Source organism: Episyrphus balteatus, chromosome 2 (assembly GCF_945859705.1).
Source record: "Episyrphus balteatus chromosome 2, idEpiBalt1.1, whole genome shotgun sequence".
NCBI classification, from domain to species: Eukaryota; Metazoa; Arthropoda; class Insecta; order Diptera; family Syrphidae; genus Episyrphus; species Episyrphus balteatus.
Genome location: NC_079135.1, coordinates 57491682 through 57510459, shown reverse-complemented (window position 1 = coordinate 57510459; position 18778 = coordinate 57491682). Strand labels below are relative to the sequence as shown.

The following is an 18778-nucleotide window of genomic DNA, read 5'->3' as shown; positions in this document are numbered from 1 at the left end:
TACAAAAATACGTGAAGAGGTTCTTGATATTACCTTGAAAGCAGAAACACAATCACGCTTTGCCAGACGCGTCATCGCGTTACGTTGAGAAATCCTCAAAGCGCGCTTCTGTCACTTTGACTTCGAACAGCTGATTGAAACATAAAATCTGCTGTCAAATGAAAAAAAACACAGTCACTCACAAAATTATTGGGCCAAGTCTTTTTCTTGATTTAACTGTGGAAAAATGAAAAAGGATATTAATGTGTTTAAAAAATGCATAGAAATTTGTTTATTCTTCAATCCTATAGTTATAAAAACAAAACCAATAAAATAAATTGTTTTTACCAGTAAAACTCATCATAACATCATTAAATTATTTTTGTTTTTAATAAGTAAATTGTTTTGATTTAAAATATCTCGATGTCGTTTTTATGTGCAACATCTATATAGAGAAATTAAAAAACACACTTAGTTTTGCAATAGGGGCATTTCACGTGAAACCAGCAGCTAAAAATGTCGTGGGTCGTCAAATTTGTTCATATTCGGTATATGTATTCCTCAATCGATTTAAAAAATACATCTGGAAGGATTTTGAATTTTAAGCCTTGATAGCGGAGTTATGGGCTTCTAAAGTTTTGGAAAACTCTGCGAAGAGTTTATTTGAAAAATTTATATAAATTAAAAGAAGGGGTAACAAAATTATTTTAATGATGGATTATATGCAAAATTAGACGTGCTTTTCAAATATGAAATCTAAACCGGAAATAGATTTATTTTTTCGACAGAAAACCGGAAGTTGGCACTTCAAATCCAAATTTAAGAAACTTCGACCATTTTGATATTTTTTTAAATAGTCTTAAAATAAAGCTTATACAATTTAGAAACTACATGCCAAATTTCAGAGTGGGATCTCAAGCCGTTTAGAAGATACATAGGTTTTAGTGAGGGGTCTTCGTGCATGTAAAACCGGAAGTACCCAGTTTTCTCTGCTCTGACCCAGCAGTTTGTACCACCCCCAAATTTTTTTTTTCCATTCGATAGAGCATTGGCTGAATATCATTATCCTGATTTTTCGCACTCGCGAAATTGCCCTTTCAGCCGCCATCTTGGATTTTAGTTTTTGTTGAATATCTCGATTACTATTTACCCTACATAAAAGTTGTGTATACAAGAAACGTAGGAAATTAAATTTCGCGTCTTTTATGTTAAGAGAACTTTTTCGATATTCTTAATATTAAAAAAGTTGCAAGCCAAAAAAGAAAAAAAAAAACGAAAAAAATGACAATTTTAAAGTTTTGAGCACTTTTTATCAAAATTATGAAAAAACCAAGATGGCGGCTGAAAGGTGAATTTCGCGAGTGCGAAAAATCAGGATAATGATATTCAGCCAATGCTCTATCGAATGGAAAAAAAAATTTGGGGGTGGTACAAACTGCTGTGTCAGAGCAGAGAAAACTGGGTACTTCCGGTTTTACATGCACGAAGACCCCTCACTAAAACCTATGTATCTTCTAAACGGCTTGAGATCCCACTCTGAAATTTGGCATGTAGTTTCTAAATTGTTTAAGCTTTATTTTAAGACTATTTAAAAAAATATCAAAATGGTCGAAGTTTCTTAAATTTGGATTTGAAGTGCCAACTTCCGGTTTTCTGTCGAAAAAATAAATCTATTTCCGGTTTAGATTTCATATTTGAAAAGCACGTCTAATTTTGCAAATAATCCATCATTAAAATAATTTTGTTACCCCTTCGTTTAATTTATATAAATTTTTCAAATAAACTCTTCGCAGAGTTTTCCAAAACTTTAGAAGCCCATAACTCCGCTATCAAGGCTTAAAATTCAAAATCCTTCCAGATGAATTTTTTAAATCGATTGAGGAATACATATACCAAATATGAACAAATTTGACGACCCACGACATTTTTCGCTGCTGGTTTCACGTGAAATGCCCCAATAGTTTATTTTTTTTTTATTCACATTTGGCGCAATAATTATGTGGGTGACTGTAACTATGTCTGATAAATGTCAGAAAGCGAGCAAAAGTTCAGTCTGGTTGAATTTTTGCTCGCTTTCTTACGTTTCCTTACGTTTGTCAAAAAAAGGGTACGTAAGAAAAGCGTCATTGTGGGAGGTTACACAGATTTCGTATGGTTGAACTTTTGGCAGTTGTCAAAATCGACGGCAAAGCGTGATTGTGTTTCAGCTTTGATACTTGCCAATTGAATCGTTTATTTTCAAAACATGATAAGTCCACTTTTTTCAAAATTCGTTTTTTTAACTGAATATGTTCTTGGGGTATAACCACACCTGCCTTCAAAATATGAACCATCTACTCAGTCTATATTCGATTTTACAGCTAAGCGAAAAATTTTTTTATTGTCAAAACATGATAAAATTCCCGGACTTATCATCATTTGAAAATAAACAGCAACTTTTTTATGAGTAATTGACTACACATTAAGAAGCTGACTATTGACTCAAAATCTTAGGTTGAAAGCGTCTTTCAAGTAAAATAACTACTCGAAACATTATATTCTATTCCCAAATGCAATTGTTTGATAGACTCCGGCTTTAAAAAAATTTTCATATTAATTTTAAAACTAAATTCACATTCGTTTATTTTCAAAGTATGATAAGTCCAAAATCGTTTTTATTTTTTATCTTTTGAACTATCGCGATCCAAAAAGTAAATACCAAACGATATTCTGTAGCTAGGTAAAAGTTCTACAAAATATATTTTTTATACATTTAGCCACACTTAAAAAAAGAAAATAGAACGTTTTTTTCTTCTCCTGAAAAATTTGAAATCATGGACTTATCATGTTTTGAAAATAAATGATTCAATTAGAACAGTGGAAGGTTTTAGTTGAACTTTCTTTTTCCGACCATCGGCTAATAGAATTCTATGTCCCTGATGCTGCCCGGCACAGTAAGCCCTTTAGAAATAATAGGCGTGCCGACTGGCATGTCTCTATAGGGAAATAGTTAAAAACATTAGTCACCTGAACATTGACTATAGTCTAAACCTCTGTCAATTTATCTAGATCATAAATTGACAGAGGAATTCACAGGAATTCTACGCGATGCATTGGACAAAAGTTGTCCTCTCATTACCGCTACGAAGAAAAACAACAAACCACCCTGGTGGACTGTTGAGCTAAGTACATTAGAAAAGATACAAGAAAACTTTTCAATCGTACTAAACGCACTAGAGCAGATAGTGACTGGGAATCTTATAAAACTAGTCAAAGAAAATTCAAGACAGAAACTCAACGAGCCAAACGGAGCTCATGGAGAAACTTCTGTAGTACTATAGAATGTACAAACCATTCGGCGAGACTCAGGAAAATACTCTCCAAAACGAATACACCTATAGGGTCCCTAAAAGGACCAGATAATCGATGGACAGAATCCTGTCAAGACAGTCTAAAACTCCTGGTACTTCCCAGGTTGTAACTCTGAACTGGAGAATGAATCTACAAATCTTTTGCACTCAATATGTGAAATCCCCAGAGAAATTATTACGACAGAAAAGTTGATGTGGGCCTTCAACTCCTTCTCTCCTTATAAATCTCCGGGCCTAGACGGCGTCTTCCCCTTGATGCTGCAAAGGAGTAGTGAATTCATTGCTCCATACCTGATCAAAATATTCCAAAATAGCCTACAGTTGGGATATGTTCCTAAGACATGGCGCGAAGTCAAAGTTGTCTTTATACCAAAAGCTGGTAAATCCAGTTACACTGAACCCAAAGATTTCAGACCTATCAGTCTAACTTCTTTCATGCTCAAAACACTTGAAAGGTTAATTGATATACACATCCGCAGCTATTTAAGGCCGGAGACTATATCTCCCTTTCAGCATGCATATACAAAAGGTAGAAGTGTATTTACGGCTCTACACTGTGCAGTCAGAACAATAGGAAAGTCACTTGCGGTTAAAGAATACACCCTTGCTTCATTTCTAGACATCGAAGGAGCATTTAATAATGTCCATAATAGTGCAATTGAAAAAGCACTCACTGACCTTAAAATAGAAGACACGATCATAAAATGGATCGTATGCATGTTGAAAACAGGAAAATCAATAGTGAATTAGGTGGGTCACATATAAAAATGTACGCATCTAGAGGAACCCCACAAGGTGGTATTCTATCACCTCTTCTTTGGATTTTGGTGATGAATGAGATTCTCATCAAACTGAATAACAGCGGTGTCAAGGTTATAGCCTACGCAGACGATCTAGCTCTTCTAGCGACAGGTAAATACCTAACCACTGTAAGCGAACAATTAGAAAACGCATTATCGAAGGTCAGTAACTGGACCAGGAGATGCGGTCTTAAAGTAAACCCCCTTAAAACAGAACTGGTACTTTTCACAAACAGAAGGAAAATTCCTCCTTTTGCAGTGCCAAAAATTGAAGGCACCCCACTTAAGATTTCGGATAAAGCGAAATATCTCGGAGTGATCTTGGATAAGAAGCTTAACTGGGGTCCAAACATTCAAGAAAGATACAAGAAAGCCACGTTTGCACTTTACTCATGTAATAGAATTCTTGGCAGAAACTGGGGACCAAGTCCTAAAATAATCATGTGGATGTTTACAGCCATTGTCAGACCCATTCTGACCTATGGCAGCTTAGTCTGGTGGCAAGCTCTGGAGAAATCCACGAACCTGAAAACCCTAACCAAAGTACAAAGAACAGCATGCATTAGTACTACGGGGGTGATGAGGTCCACTCCAATCCTTAATCTCACTCCCTTAGATCTATTTGTACAAGAATTAGCAGCAAATAGTGCCCTACGACTTAGTCAAACCAACATTTGGAGTACTAGTCAAAGCGGTCATACCACGATCCTCTCTAACTACGTTGATAACAACGTTAGTACAGACTACATGACCCCTTACTTAGACTTCAACATGTCTTTTAATGTCAGTTTCCCCAACAGACAAGATTGGGAAAACAGTGTACCTTTTTCAAATGAGTCGACTATCACAATCTTCACTGATGGCTCGAAAATGAACACATGGGTTGGTGCAGGTTTCTACTCAGAAAACCTCAACCTTGCCAGTTCCTTCAGACTCCCCGATTACAGCAGCGTCTTCCAAGCCGAGATACTGGCAGTGAAAAATGCTGCTAAACAAATATTTATGATGGCGATATCACCTGCTGACATCACCTTTTTCATTGATAGCCAAGCGGCAATAAAAGCGATTTCTGCCATCTTAATCAAGTCAAAGCTTGTTTCTTGCTGTCGCGAAGAGCTTAGGGTTCTTGGTACGCAGCATAATGTAAGACTCTGCTGGGTTCCCGGCCACAGTGATGTGTTCGACAACGAAAAAGCGGACGAGCTTGCAAGGGAAGGCTCTGTACTTGATCCTTCTCTCATAGACCATAACATCAGAATCCCACAATGTGAAATGAAACGAAATATCGTCAAACATGTTTTTCAAAAAACCAATGAAAGATGGAACCTCCTAGATACCTGCGGTCACACCAGGAAACTTTGGCCGAATTACGACGAGAAAAAATCTAATAAGATCTTACTACTCAGTAAACCTTCCTTAAGATCCCTTATAGGTATCTTAACGGGACATAACCTACTGGGCTACCATAAAAAGAAAATAGGGCTTAGCACAGATGACCTATGTAGAGGCTGCGGCAATGAGGACGAACAGGAAGATACCATTCACTTCCTCTGTCACTGTCCAGCTCTCTGCCGCACTAGAAAAACATTTTTAGGGAACTACTTCTTTAATGAATTAGAAGAACTATCAAAACTGTCAGGCAACAGCCTACTGAACTTTGTCAAGTCTACCAAATGGCTCGACAAACCATAGGATTCATAGGTTTACACTTTTTTAATAAGGTTTTAACACTTCAGGGTATAACAACATTGATCTAAGTGTGACGGTAACAACATCAACTGTCAGCCCATTTTACCTAACCTAACCTGACGGAAAGTCCACCTAAAGGATCCGAATATATCTCTAAACTCTAATAAAGTAATTTTGAGAGTGAGCTTGCATGAATTTGCATTGATACAATGATACGTGATGACGGAAAATCAAGGACAGTCTTATGAAAATATGGAATATCGACTAAAAGCATTACTTCGACCTTATGGCTATAATTTCGACGCAAAATCAGTTTGCCCCTTCCTAAATCAAAGAACAAATGATTTAAACCATTCAGAATATACAAATTTTATGACGAATTCCTTTCAACCACTTGCAGTCGCTACTAAATTCGATATTTTTTGACTGTTTATGAAAATAAAAAAGGTAGCGATCTCTTTTTGTGAATGTATGTGTGTCCAAGTGACTGATAAAAACAAAAGAATGTAACTTTGTAGTAAAGCCTAGTACGCAGAACAAAACAACGCAAGATTTGTTTATTTTGTTCCCTAACATTGATTATTATTTCACAAATAAAAAAAAATGAAGAACCAGCTTCATTTCTTTACAAAACTTTAGTTTGGTTTGATATTTTGCATTTGGCGAAATTATAGTGTGTGAAAATCTGTATAAATCCGTCTCAAAAAAGAGATTTAAAAAGGATCGATTCTTCGGGAAAAAGTAGCGAATTTTTGTTCATTGGAATTCATTTAAAGAAAAAGTAGCAACTGCAAATCGAATTTTTTGTTGGTTGAAATTCGACATTATACAATTCCTTGGAAAGAACACACACGATGCAAATTTTTTTTTTTAACTCATGTGAGACTTTTAGAAATTCAAACTTTTTTCAATTTTTTGATGTTTTAACGGAGTTTGCTGTTGAATTTGCATGCCATCAATATTCAGGCACTTCTCATTAATGTTTCTACAGTTCAAAGACAAAGATTTGAATACGGAAGAATCGAATAACAACTAAAAGATAGTGGTTTTTCTTTTAATTTTTAGGCTCTTTTCCTCTCGTATCATATTTTTTTTATAGTTTTCTCGTATTTTTCTTCATTTCTAAAAGAACTGCTAACTAGGTTGTACGATTTTTCATTTCTTCGTGATTTTACACACGCAACTGAATTTTGTTCGGTCCACAACTTGATTTTTACTTTTTCTTCGAAAATAAGGCCTCCAATAATCTATGTTACTTTGAGCCTATTCTATTGACTCATCAAAATAAGCCTTTATTTAGAAACATTTCAAAACTTGGTATATATAATATACATTTACCGTTACATTAGTTTTTCAACTACCTCTTTCTGATTTATAGTTAGGAAAAAGGACATGCTTCGAAACTGCATATTTGTAAAGTTTTCTTTAAGACAAAAAGCTCTCCCTTGCCGTTTACAAACCTACAAACCGGTCAATAGAACCTTTTTTATTGACTGATTAAACAAACACATCTTGCAAAAAAAAAACATTAAAGTTACTTACGACCATATTATTTACTCTGGATTTAGTTTGTATTTAAGTTAATTTTAAATCAAATCGCTCAAATCCGAATTTCATAAATCAAAGGATTTAATTTTTTCTTCATATTATTCCTCAAAAAAATTATGTGATTATTCCATGAATTTTGTATGATTTGCATTTATCTTTATTTTTCCTTCTCAAAATACTTGAAAAAGCAACTGAACACTGTGAAATGAATTTTACCTCTAGATTTATAAAGTTAAGCAGACCTCCAGCCGCAGTTTAAATTTATTTGGATTTAACGAGATTGGATTAAAAAAAAATTGGATTTAAGTAGTGAATATTATGGATTTGGATTTATTTTTTAAACTAGTGAATAATATGGCCGGTAAACAATAAGAAACACAAGAATAAAATTACCTGGTACGCAAACTTTTGTGTACGAATCGAAAAAGGGTCTGAAATCCACATATTTTTTTTGCAAAAAAAAAAATTTTTTTATATGGTCATAATTTTGAAAATAAGATATAAAAAATTTAATCCAGAAAGTGTTTTGTGTTTTGGCTTAGAAGAAGTAGCATACATTATAGGTCTATAAAAAGTTATTTTCTCAGTTGTACGACTTTTTTTGGTGGTCATAGACAGTGTATGTTACTTACATGTAACATGAGAATAACACACTAGTTTTGCTATTTATTATTTTGGAACATAACTTTTTGCTAATCATATTTCTTAGTTGTGATGTTTTTGATACGATAATACTGAAAAAACATTTTTTAATATTGATTTTCATAGCTTGGGTTCGAAAGGGTTAATTAAAAATAATATGCTTAAAATAGTTTTATCTGAATATACCACTCTCTCAGAATAAAACATCTTTAAACGGAAGTGGAAAAAGCTATTTTATTTTAATACTTCATCACTGTACGCACACTTTAAAGGAGCACTGTAAATCAAAGTAAGCGTTTTCATAAATCATTAAAAATGATACAATCTTTGAAGTCCTGCTATATGGTGCAGAAGCACGGACTTTAATGAAGGCGGATGAAAACATCCTGGATTGTTTCGAGAGAAAAGTTCTTCGTTCGATTTTTGGTCCCGTATGCATTGATGGTGTTTGGAGAAGAAATAACAACGAACTTTACGGGTTGTACAAGGACACTAACCTAAAGAGAGCGAGTGCAGCGCCTGAGATGGCTAGGTCAAGTGGACCGCATGGAAAACAATGCCCGCAAAGTTTTCGACTCCAACCCAGAGGGACGGCGCCGTTGAGGAAGAATTCGTCTGAGGTGGCGCAACCAAGTGGAAGGGGACCTCAATCAACTTGGCGTGCGAAACTGGAAGCAGCGAGCTAAAGATAGAGCTGGCTGGCGAAGCTTGTTGGTTGAGGCCCAAATCCACAGCGGATTGTAGCCCCCTTATGGCGCTGGTCACTCTTATTAAGTATACACCTATGAATCATCCCTTACATTTTCTTTATCTTATTCCGGACCACCCTGTATATTAAAGAGATAAAATAATAAGTTGCATTCAATTTATCCAATCTGTATCAGGATCAAATAAAAGTGAACGCATTCTTTTGATTCAAAACTTTTTACAACGCTTTAATTAAAGTTGGAGCGACTTGAAGGGAAAATAATAACAACTTTTGAAGTTATCTTCACCTACTTTTCTAAATTTTTTTCAGCTTCCAGCAGATGATCCCTTGCGTTTGGCTGATGTTTTGAAATTATCTCGAGTATTTTCAAGAGCTGCTTGTTTGAATGCTTTTCCTTTTTTATTCGAAATTCGCGTAAAACATCTTCCGTGGAGAATTTAGCACTGCACAAAACAATATTTATAAGAAAAAAAACTATTTCAAGTTGATTCAATCTGTTCAATGTTTTGGAAATTTACCCAGATTTATCGATTAACGCTCTGAGCGTTACTCTAACTGGATCTTTTTTACTTTGGTCAGTCATATTGAAAAGTTTTTTTTTTTATAAATACGGTTATTTTCAAATTTCAGATACAACCTTTTATTTGTTAAACTTGAATTTTTCTTTCGGTTATCAGTAATAAACAGCTGTGTGAATTTAATTTACCTTAAATAAAAAACAAAAAAAGTTTTCGATCCTATTTCCAGTAAAAAAAAGATTCCATTAAATAATACGCTTTCATGCAGAATCAAGAGATCGAGTTCGATTTCGAAGGGACGAAAATTAAAGCCCTATGGTCATACCAGGACTGGAAACTAAACGGTCAAATGGCGTTTGCCTACAAGCTGCGAGTTGTGGTGAATGTCGTGAATCTATCTATGTGTGAGTGTTGGAGATGTGGAATTGAATTGAATTTCCTTATTGAGTCTTTTAGGTTACATTTGCTGTCTTAGTCTAAAATAACAATTCTTTCTCAACTTTTATTAGTTAAACTGGCGGCTATAATGTATGGCCTGCTCTTTCTGTTACTTTGCAATAAAATACAATGTTTGCCTCATGGCTGTCAGTAAAATGTTTTACATACTAGGTGTATTTGGGTACTGCCTAAAACAGAAATATTTCAACTTTTTTCAACATTTTCAGCCCAATTCCTGTTTGGGTACTCTGAAATTGTGCATTTTTTCACAAAAAAGATGGCCGCGAGAGAGAAAAAAATTTCCCCTTCTTGTGAATTTCTGCCCAGCAAATTTCATCGGACAAAAATCTGAAATCTGTCAAACGTAGTGCTTTCTCTGTTTTTCTTTATTTTTTCTTGTCGCACAACATAAACAAAACAAACTACAAACATGGCCGTGTGCAGAGATACCCAAAAGAGATGAGAAACTTCTGACGTCATACGGGTTTGCCTACAAGCTGCTTTAGACATTTTTGGATAAGTATGCGTGAAAAATATACATTTTTGGCTAAGTATGCTTGAAAAATCGTACATTTTTGCTTAGGTGTGCGTAAAAACACCGTGGCTACACTATGTGTGTTTTTCACATTTATTCACGAATACAAAAGAGATTACAACAACACGAAATAAACAAATGGGTTTTGGGGGGTAAAACGTACGAAAGTTTCCCATCTCCTTTGGGTATCTCTGGCCGTGTGGCTTTTTTCTTGTTTTTCTTTTTATTTATCGCGTTTTAGTGGTGTAATATTCAAAATAAATTAATATTTTATGAACAAAAAATAAAAAAGTGTTTTAAAAACAATACAAAGTGGTGTACCTACCTAAGTATTTTTCATTTCTTTATTTTTTTTTTTCAATCGTGTTTATATTTTTTGAGGAACAAAGCAAAGTACAAGCATGGCAATGTTTTGTGCTTTTATATTTATTTATTGCGTTTAAGTGGTTAAGTGCTTCATTTTATAAATATTTTATGAAAAATTAAATAAAAAAAAGTGTTTGAAAAACAATACAAAAAGTTTTTATATTTTTCGTTTCTATATTTTTGTTTCAATTGGTGTTGTTGTTTACATTTTTGTTGTTGTGGAAAAAGTAGCAGAAAATTTTGTGCTAAAAGCGTTTGGGTACTTTTACACAATTTTTTTTTCTCTGAGAGGATTTCATCCCCACTCCTTAAAATTTGACAGGTTTCATATTTTTGTCCAAAAAGAACCCAAACAGACCTACTCTTGCTCATGACAGAGAGTTGTGTATGCCCTTCAAGCAAGAAAACTGAGTTCAACAAAGAAACTCCGACCTCAGACCGCGAAAATCGGGCTTGCACTCACACACTTGCAACTTTTTGTGTATGAACACAAAGTCGAACGAGAATCGTGGTGAAAAATGAGAAAAGGAAAAGAAAGACAAGGCCAACAAGAGCCAAAGCGTCATTTTGTTATTTTTTGTTGAAGTGTTTGGTCGCGTCGTGTCTCGTGTCGTTGTTTGTATAATGTTAGTTTATTAATTATAAACAATTTTATTAAATTATAAATAATATGGAAAACAAAAAAGGTATGTTTTATATATCGCTCAAAGTGTTTGGGTTAAAATGTTGTTTCTTCTTGTGTTGTAGATGTAATCTCTAATGATGAAGAAAAATCTAGAAGGTGAAACATGCGATTGGGTATCTAAAAAAACACCAACAACAGCAGCAGCATCAAATGAAATAAAATGAAGAAAAATGTGTTGTATTTTATATTGTATTTATTGTGAAAATTTCGTTTGCCAAAATAAAATAAAAAATAAAACAGTTTCAGTGAAAAAAAAAATAAATCTTGTTCTTTTTTTGGTCGCAAATGCGAAATGTCATCCCTTTCTTATTCCTCTTTCTGGTAGGTTTTCGCTGCTCCGGCTCAGGTCCGCCTTCGGCTCCGTTTTCTCGGAATGGAGATTTTCACCACACCAATGCATATGCAATCGACTTCGCGGTGATTATAATTTCCATACTAATTTGAGCCGCCTTCGGACCAGTTTCTGATCCGAAGTCGGACTCAGCTCCGCCTCAGGCGGAGCGGATTCGGACTGAGGTCGGACCTGTTTGCTTGAAGGGTGCTTTTGCTGTGACGTTTTGTCGTTATCTCCCTTCAAGCAAGAAAACGGAGTTCGGAAAAGACACTCCGACCTCCGAACGAGAAAAGCGGGGTTGCACTCACACACTTGAAACTTTTTGTGTATGAACACAAAGTCGAAGGAGAAATAGTGGTGAAAAGTGCAAAAAGGAGAAATAAAGAAGGAAAGACAAAGGCAACAAAATGACATAGCGCCATTTTGTTATTTGTTGCATTGTCTCGCGTGTCGTGGCTCGTCATAAATTAATTTTTATTTTTATAATAATGTTAACAAATTGGAATATTTCAACCAAAAATAAAGGTAAGCATTGCTGAAATATAGCATAGCAATTTTCTTGTTAATAATTAATCATTTTATGTTTTTCGTAGGTAATCTTCTCCGGCATTAAACCACCACCAACATTCAACAGCTACATAATTATGCAATAATTTGTTGAATTATATGGAAGGAAGATCAAACACCACTCCAGCCGCTCTCCAGTACAGGATATATCAACAGAAAATTATCAAAATATGTTTTTGTTTGTGAAAATAAAATGAAAAATTTTAGTGAAAAAAAAAATAAATTGTGTTCTTTTTGTTGGTGCAAATGGCTTCAGGTGCCAAACGTCATTCCTTTTTTCGATTCCTTTTCTGGTAGGCTTTCGCTGATCCGCCTCGGGTCCGACTTCGGCTCCGTTTTCTCGGAATGGAGGTTTTCACCACACCAATACATATGCAATCGACTTCGCAGTGATTATAATTGCCATACTAATTTGATTACACAAGTAAGTATTTGTTTTTATTGTTTTTCGAATAAAATAAAAAAATGAGTAGCTACTGAGTTGTAGAAAAAACACGCCTTATATAAATATTCTATTTATAGTATATAAGAGCGAGAGCTCTGTATAATACTCTTTCTTGTAAAATGTGACGAGACAAATTGAATAGACTTTTAGAGCGAAAAAGCTCTATAAGATTTATAATTGCATGTATTAGATAGGTATACATTTACGATTATTACACACAAACAGATTTTTTTTTTCATGTATCATTTAGACAAAATAATATTTATATATTGATAGGCAAATGAAAAAAACATAAATGGAAGTTACATTAGCTGCGTTCCTTTGGAAATATTTATCTACTTTTTAGTACTTAAAACTACTTTGATCTACTTTGCTATATTGAAAAAGTAGTTCAAAGCAGCTTTAAGTACTAAAAAGTAGATAAATATTTCCAAAGGAACGCAGCTATTGAATGCATGCATATGATTTTTGATTTTTCTTTAAAACAAAACAAAATGATTTACACTGATAAGACACTTGTCATTGAAGAAGATTCTTTACGATGCAACCACCTTGGTTGTGTATACTGCTTTCAGGTTTAGCATCAGGTGTTTCGATGCACCGTTATGATTCACACCGCTTACTTGTATGGATATAGCGATTATTACACACAAACAGATTTTTTTTTTTTCATGTATCATTTAGACAAAATAATAGGGGTATTCACGATCCGATGCAACTGGTCTAGTATCATTGCAAAAGTGCAAAAGTGTAAAATCTTACAACACTACAACAACAAAATATATGGATTGAAATTTTACAATGGTCTTGCACTTTTGCTATACCCTAACCCTATTGCAAAATAAAAATACAATGGAGTAAAATTATTTTTGACAGATGGCAGCTCACCGTGTCGCGTCGCCCATGATAAACAGTTTGTCTTTTTTATTCTGTTTATAATGGTTGTCGCTACTCATGTCCCGTAATTTAGTTTCTTTTGATGTAAAATAATTACTGAAAATTAATTAACGAACAAAACAAAGAATTAAATTATAAAAAATGGAAAAAAGAAGAAGCAACGGTGGAGGAAAAAAAAAACATCATTCATGCTTCAATATTAACTATAGATAAGAAGAGGGGCGTTTACGCTCTATTGTAAAAAAATAAAATTTAAATTTTTACTAGGCCTGTTGCACTGCTCGTGAATACCCCTAATATTTATATATTGATAGGCAAATGAAAAAAAACATAAATGGAAGTTACATTGAATGCATGCATATGATTTTTGATTTTTCTTTAAAACAAAACAAAATGATTTACACTGATAAGACACTTGTCATTGAAGAAGATTCTTTACGATGCAACCACGTTGGTTGTGTATACTGCTTTCAGGTTTAGCATCAGGTGTTTCGATGCACCGTTATGATTCATACCGCTTACTTGTATGGATATAGAGTGCGATGAAATGCCGCCATTTACTGTTGTGGTGTGTTATGTTGTACTGTTAGCACAGTTTAACTTTTTGTACATACTAGTTTCCCTGATGGTTTATGGCGATGTAAATATCCATCCTAGTCACTTTTTGTATTATTATTAGCTGTGGCTAATTGTCTGTTGCTGTTGTTGATTTATGTCGACTTCAAAGTCACACGTTCTTTGCAGGACACACGAACGGGTTGGGGCATCCCGCAGACCCGTAAGTGACTCGTCCGAATCTCCTTCACTATTTGAATTAATTAGCTGTGGCTAATTATCTATTGCTGGTGTTGACTTATAAGTCACACGCGTGTCAAACGAAAAGAAATATCTGAGTCGTTGGAGATGTGGTGAATGTCATGAATATATAAATGTGTGCGTGTTAACGTCATTTACCAACGTGGTGGCTTTCACATATATTCACAGACAACACTGTACATAAAAGGGTTTTGGGGGGTAAGACCATAAACAAAAAATACCAAGACTGGAAACTTTCGTACGTCTTTCCCCCCAAAACCCTTTTGTGTACAATGTTGTCTGTGAATATATGTGAAAGCCACCACGTTGGTAAATGACGTTAACACGCACACATTTATAGATTCATGACATTCACCACACATCGGACACGAACACAACGATAGGTTCACGACATTCACCACACCTCGCAGCTTGTAGGCAAACGTCAGTTGACCGCCGAGTTTCCAGTCTTTGTATTTTTTGTTTATGGGTAAGATCATAAACAAAAAATACCAAGACTGGAAACTTTCGTACGTCTTTCCCCCCGATTTGCTACACTTTTTGAAGACAAATTACACAGGCATATTTTATTTTTTGATATATTTTAAACCTGATTTAGATATAAACACATATTATTATCATTTTACAATCATAAAATTGATACTCGTTCATATAAAATTAATTCGTTAAATAAATGTCTTTCGAGGTCTTTTTTGTTTTTTTCTTATGGAAACTACATTGTCGGGAAATCGAAGAAAAATCTATATCATTTTGAGGTTGTCGCTCCAAGAGGTAGATGGCATGGAAAGCTATTTCCCAAGTCACAAAGGTGTGTTTTTTATTACAAACGCAGTCTGGGCTAAGCAATTTACATGTTAAATACAACAACACCTTAGCCCCTTGGGCTTAGTTGTTTAGCCCGGATATTTCTCTGGGCTTAACTTTTTGAAGAGTTTTAAATCTGTGCTACCAAACTAATTTTTTCATAAATTGTTTAGAATTTGTTTAAAACGTGAAAACTGACGTTTGGAAGGACAAAATGTATTAAAATAGTTTTGCTAGCATACATTTTTGTATCTCTTTGTAAAACATACATGCAAAATACAAGAAAATGACGAAAGCGAAAAATATGACAACTCTAAATTTTTGTTGTGTCTGCTGTTTTCGGAACATTCAATATACAGTGCTGCCAAGATTTCAGGTTAAGCCCCGAGGCGTTTTTTTTGTCCAGTTAAGACCGGTGGTAATAAAAAACACACCTAATACCAAGACTGGAAACTTTCATACGTCTTACCCCCCAATACCCTTTTATGTACAGTGCTGTTTGTGAATAATTGTGAAAGCCACCATCACGTTGGTAAATGACGTTAACACGCACACATTTATAGATTCACGACATTAACCACATCTTCAACACTCACACATAGATAGATTCACGACATTCACCACACCTCGCAGCTTGTAGGCAAACGTCATTTGACCGCTTAGTTTCCAGTATCGACAAACTATACCAACCCTTCAAGCAAACGAGTCCGACCTCGGTCCGAATCGGCTCCGAAGTGAGTCCGACCTCGACTACGAAACGGGTCCCACGGCACTGTGGGCTAGAAAGCTATTTTAGCTGGAATTAATTAAAATGTCAACTTCTTCCAAAATTGATAATTTTGGTCTCATTCGATAGATAAATGAACTAGCTATAATTTCTCATTCAAAGTTGAGGTCAAAACATTTATTGGCTACATCAAAAAACACAATCGAAAGCAATTTTTCGGAAAAAAAACAAAAAAGGCCTCTTTTTCTTCTATCCAGATATTCTTTTACTGAGTTTGTTTTAACGGATTGATTGTGATAATTTTGCTAGTTTATCAACGAGTGATGTGTCCAAATATAGTATTTGCTAGTAAATTGTTATTATATTGAACTTTTGTGTATACATTTTAAAGTAAAGTATGTTACTAGCACCGATTTTATATAAAACGAATGTTCCTAAGCTTTAAAAAAAAGGCACGCGTAGGCACACTCTAGAAATAATTTTAAAAAGTAGCTAGCCTATATGGCTTTATGTTTTATATAAAACTATGTCCTACAAGAGCAAACTTTTTTCGCTGTAACTCCGAAAGTATAGGGAGCAAAATATTCAGAAAAACCACTTACGATTAAAACAAAACGAGTTGAATGTTTTCATATAACGGTTTTTTTATTTGCATTAACATTTTACATTCCATATTAAGTAAAAACAACTTTTGTTCGCTTCAATGATACCATTTTCGAATTTGATGCGTTCAAACTTTAAAGACCCCATTTTTTGTTTTTTAGACCAATAATATGTGTTTTAAATTTGAGAACCTCATTTTATATAATAATTCCCCTATTTTTGTTGTTTTTCTTATCATTAGTGTCTGTTGTGCCATAAAATTATCATTATTATATCATTCCACATCATTTTAATGCCTTTAATTGCAATTTTAGACTATTTTGAGAATTTCTATAATTAATTCCAGCTAAAATAGCGTTCTAGCCCACAGTGCGGCGGCTCAAATTAGTAGGGAAATTATAATCATCGCAGAGCCAATTGCATATGGATTGGTATTTTCAACACGATTTCTCCTTCGACTTTGTGTTCATACACAAATAGTTGAAAATGTGTGAGTGCAACCTCGTTTTTCGCGTTTTGAGGTCGGGGTGTCTTTTCTGAGCTCGGTTTTCTTGCTTGAAGGGAAGACTGGAAACTTTCGTACGTCCTACCCTAAAACCCTTTTGTGTACAGTGTTGTCAATGAATATATGTGAAAGCCACCACGTTTGTAAAAAACGTTAACACGAACACATTTACGGCCATATTATTCACTAGTTTAAAAAATACATCTGGATGTAAACAATGTCAAATGTCAAAAATAAATCCAATTCCATAATATTCACTACTTAAATCCAATCTTAAATCCAATTTTTTAAATCCAATCTCGTTAAATCCAAACAAATTTAAACTGCTCTCTGGAGGTCTGTTTAACTTTATAAATCCAGATGTAAAATTAATTTTCACAGTGTTCAGTTGTTTTTTCACGTATTTTGTGAAGAAAAAATAAAGATAAATGCAAATTATACAAAATTTATTGAATAAACATATAATTTTTTTTGAGTGAATAATATGACCAAAAAATTAAATCCTTGGATTTATGAAATTCTGATTTAATGGATTGGATTTAAAATTAACTTAAATCCAAACTAAATCCAGAGTGAATAATATGGCCGTTATAGATTCACGCCATTCACCACACATCCAACACGAACACAACGATAGATTGACGACATTCACCACACCTCGCAGCTTGTAAGCAAACGTCATTAGAACACTCAGTTTCCAGTCTTGGTGTTTTTTTGTTTATGGTTTGGGTTTCCAGTCTTGGTATAGTTTGTCGATGGCTGTGGTACTTCATATTCAAAATCAAAATTCAATGAGAGAAGTAAATGTTCATACATGACATACATTAAAATCTTAAGAAAAAAATGTTTTTCAAAATATTAATTGGTTTTTGCCTAGCTAATATTGTTTTGAGTGGTCCAGAAGAAAATGAAGGAGTTAAATTTGCCAGTAAATGCGAAACGTGTAAAATCTTAGCCACGGAGTTACAGGAAAGGTTGAGTGAAACCGGCAAATCTCATGATGTTCTTGAACTTGGGTAAGTGTTTAGAGTAAGCCGCAGTTAATTAATTATTTTTATTAGTTACTCCTTAGACGAAGTCAAACCAAAGAAACGTACTGAATATCGTCGAAGCGAACTACGCCTCGTGGAATCTATTGAAAATGTTTGCGACCGAATTTTGGAGTACAATTTACATAAAGAACGACAAGACAGTACTCGATTTGCCAAAGGCATGCCCCAAACATTCCAGGCGCTACATGGTCTAGTAGACAAGGGTGTAAAAGTTGATTTAGGTATTCCGTATGAACTGTGGGATAAGCCACCAATCGAAGTCACGCAAATGAAGACGCAGTGCGAATACTTTCTAGAGAAATATGAAGATGCTATAGAAGACTGGTATTTTAAGCATCAAGAAAAGCCGCTTATAAAACATCTCTGCGAAGAAAAGGCTCTTCCAAAACATGACCAAAAATGTCTTTCTGAAGTTGCCTCACCTCTTAAAGACAACCACAATGAAAGCGGGAATTCCAATGGTGACAGGAGCAGCAAAGAAGAGTTGTAGATTTTAAGGTTTAGAATATTTAGAAACAAAATAAAAGAAAAAAAAATACTTGAACATCCCGTGCTCTGATTATGGAATACGAAGTCGATCGTTTTAGCAGGCGAATTTGAAATTTTGTATTATTGTTTTCGCTTTTGCCTCTATAGTTTTACATTCCCATGGATTTTGATTGATTGATTTGATTTTTTTTAAGGCCATATAGCCCAGGCAAATTAGTAAATTAAATCGCATTTTTCGCGGCACAAATTTTTTTTCATGTAATGGGTTTGGGTGGACGGG

The 18778-nt window shown here is 34.4% G+C and overlaps 2 protein-coding genes across 4 annotated transcripts in view; one reads left to right on the top strand and one right to left on the bottom strand.

The window, feature by feature from the left end:
- Positions 1-9414, bottom strand: part of LOC129908811 (gamma-tubulin complex component 2 homolog) — a 90488-nt gene extending 81074 nt beyond the window's left edge. For 2 of the 3 annotated variants that reach the window (XM_055985596.1, XM_055985597.1), the window contains exons 1-2: positions 9236-9414; positions 9008-9160 (exon numbers count right to left, since the gene is read on the bottom strand). In XM_055985596.1, the coding sequence (XP_055841571.1) occupies positions 9008-9160; positions 9236-9300 (218 nt within the window). In that variant the 5' untranslated portion in view covers positions 9301-9414. Of the gene's footprint in view, positions 1-33; positions 149-9007; positions 9161-9235 lie in introns of those variants that run through there. The other variant, XM_055985598.1, reaches the window with a different exon arrangement.
- An 8312-nt stretch (positions 9415-17726) lies between these two features.
- On the top strand, positions 17727-18553 carry LOC129908826 (protein canopy homolog 4). Its single transcript, XM_055985634.1, has 2 exons — positions 17727-17973; positions 18019-18553. The coding sequence occupies exons 1-2, from the start codon at positions 17801-17803 to the stop codon at positions 18497-18499; spliced, it is 654 nt and encodes a 217-aa protein (XP_055841609.1). The 5' UTR covers positions 17727-17800; the 3' UTR covers positions 18500-18553.
- Positions 18554-18778: the final 225 nt, after the last annotated feature.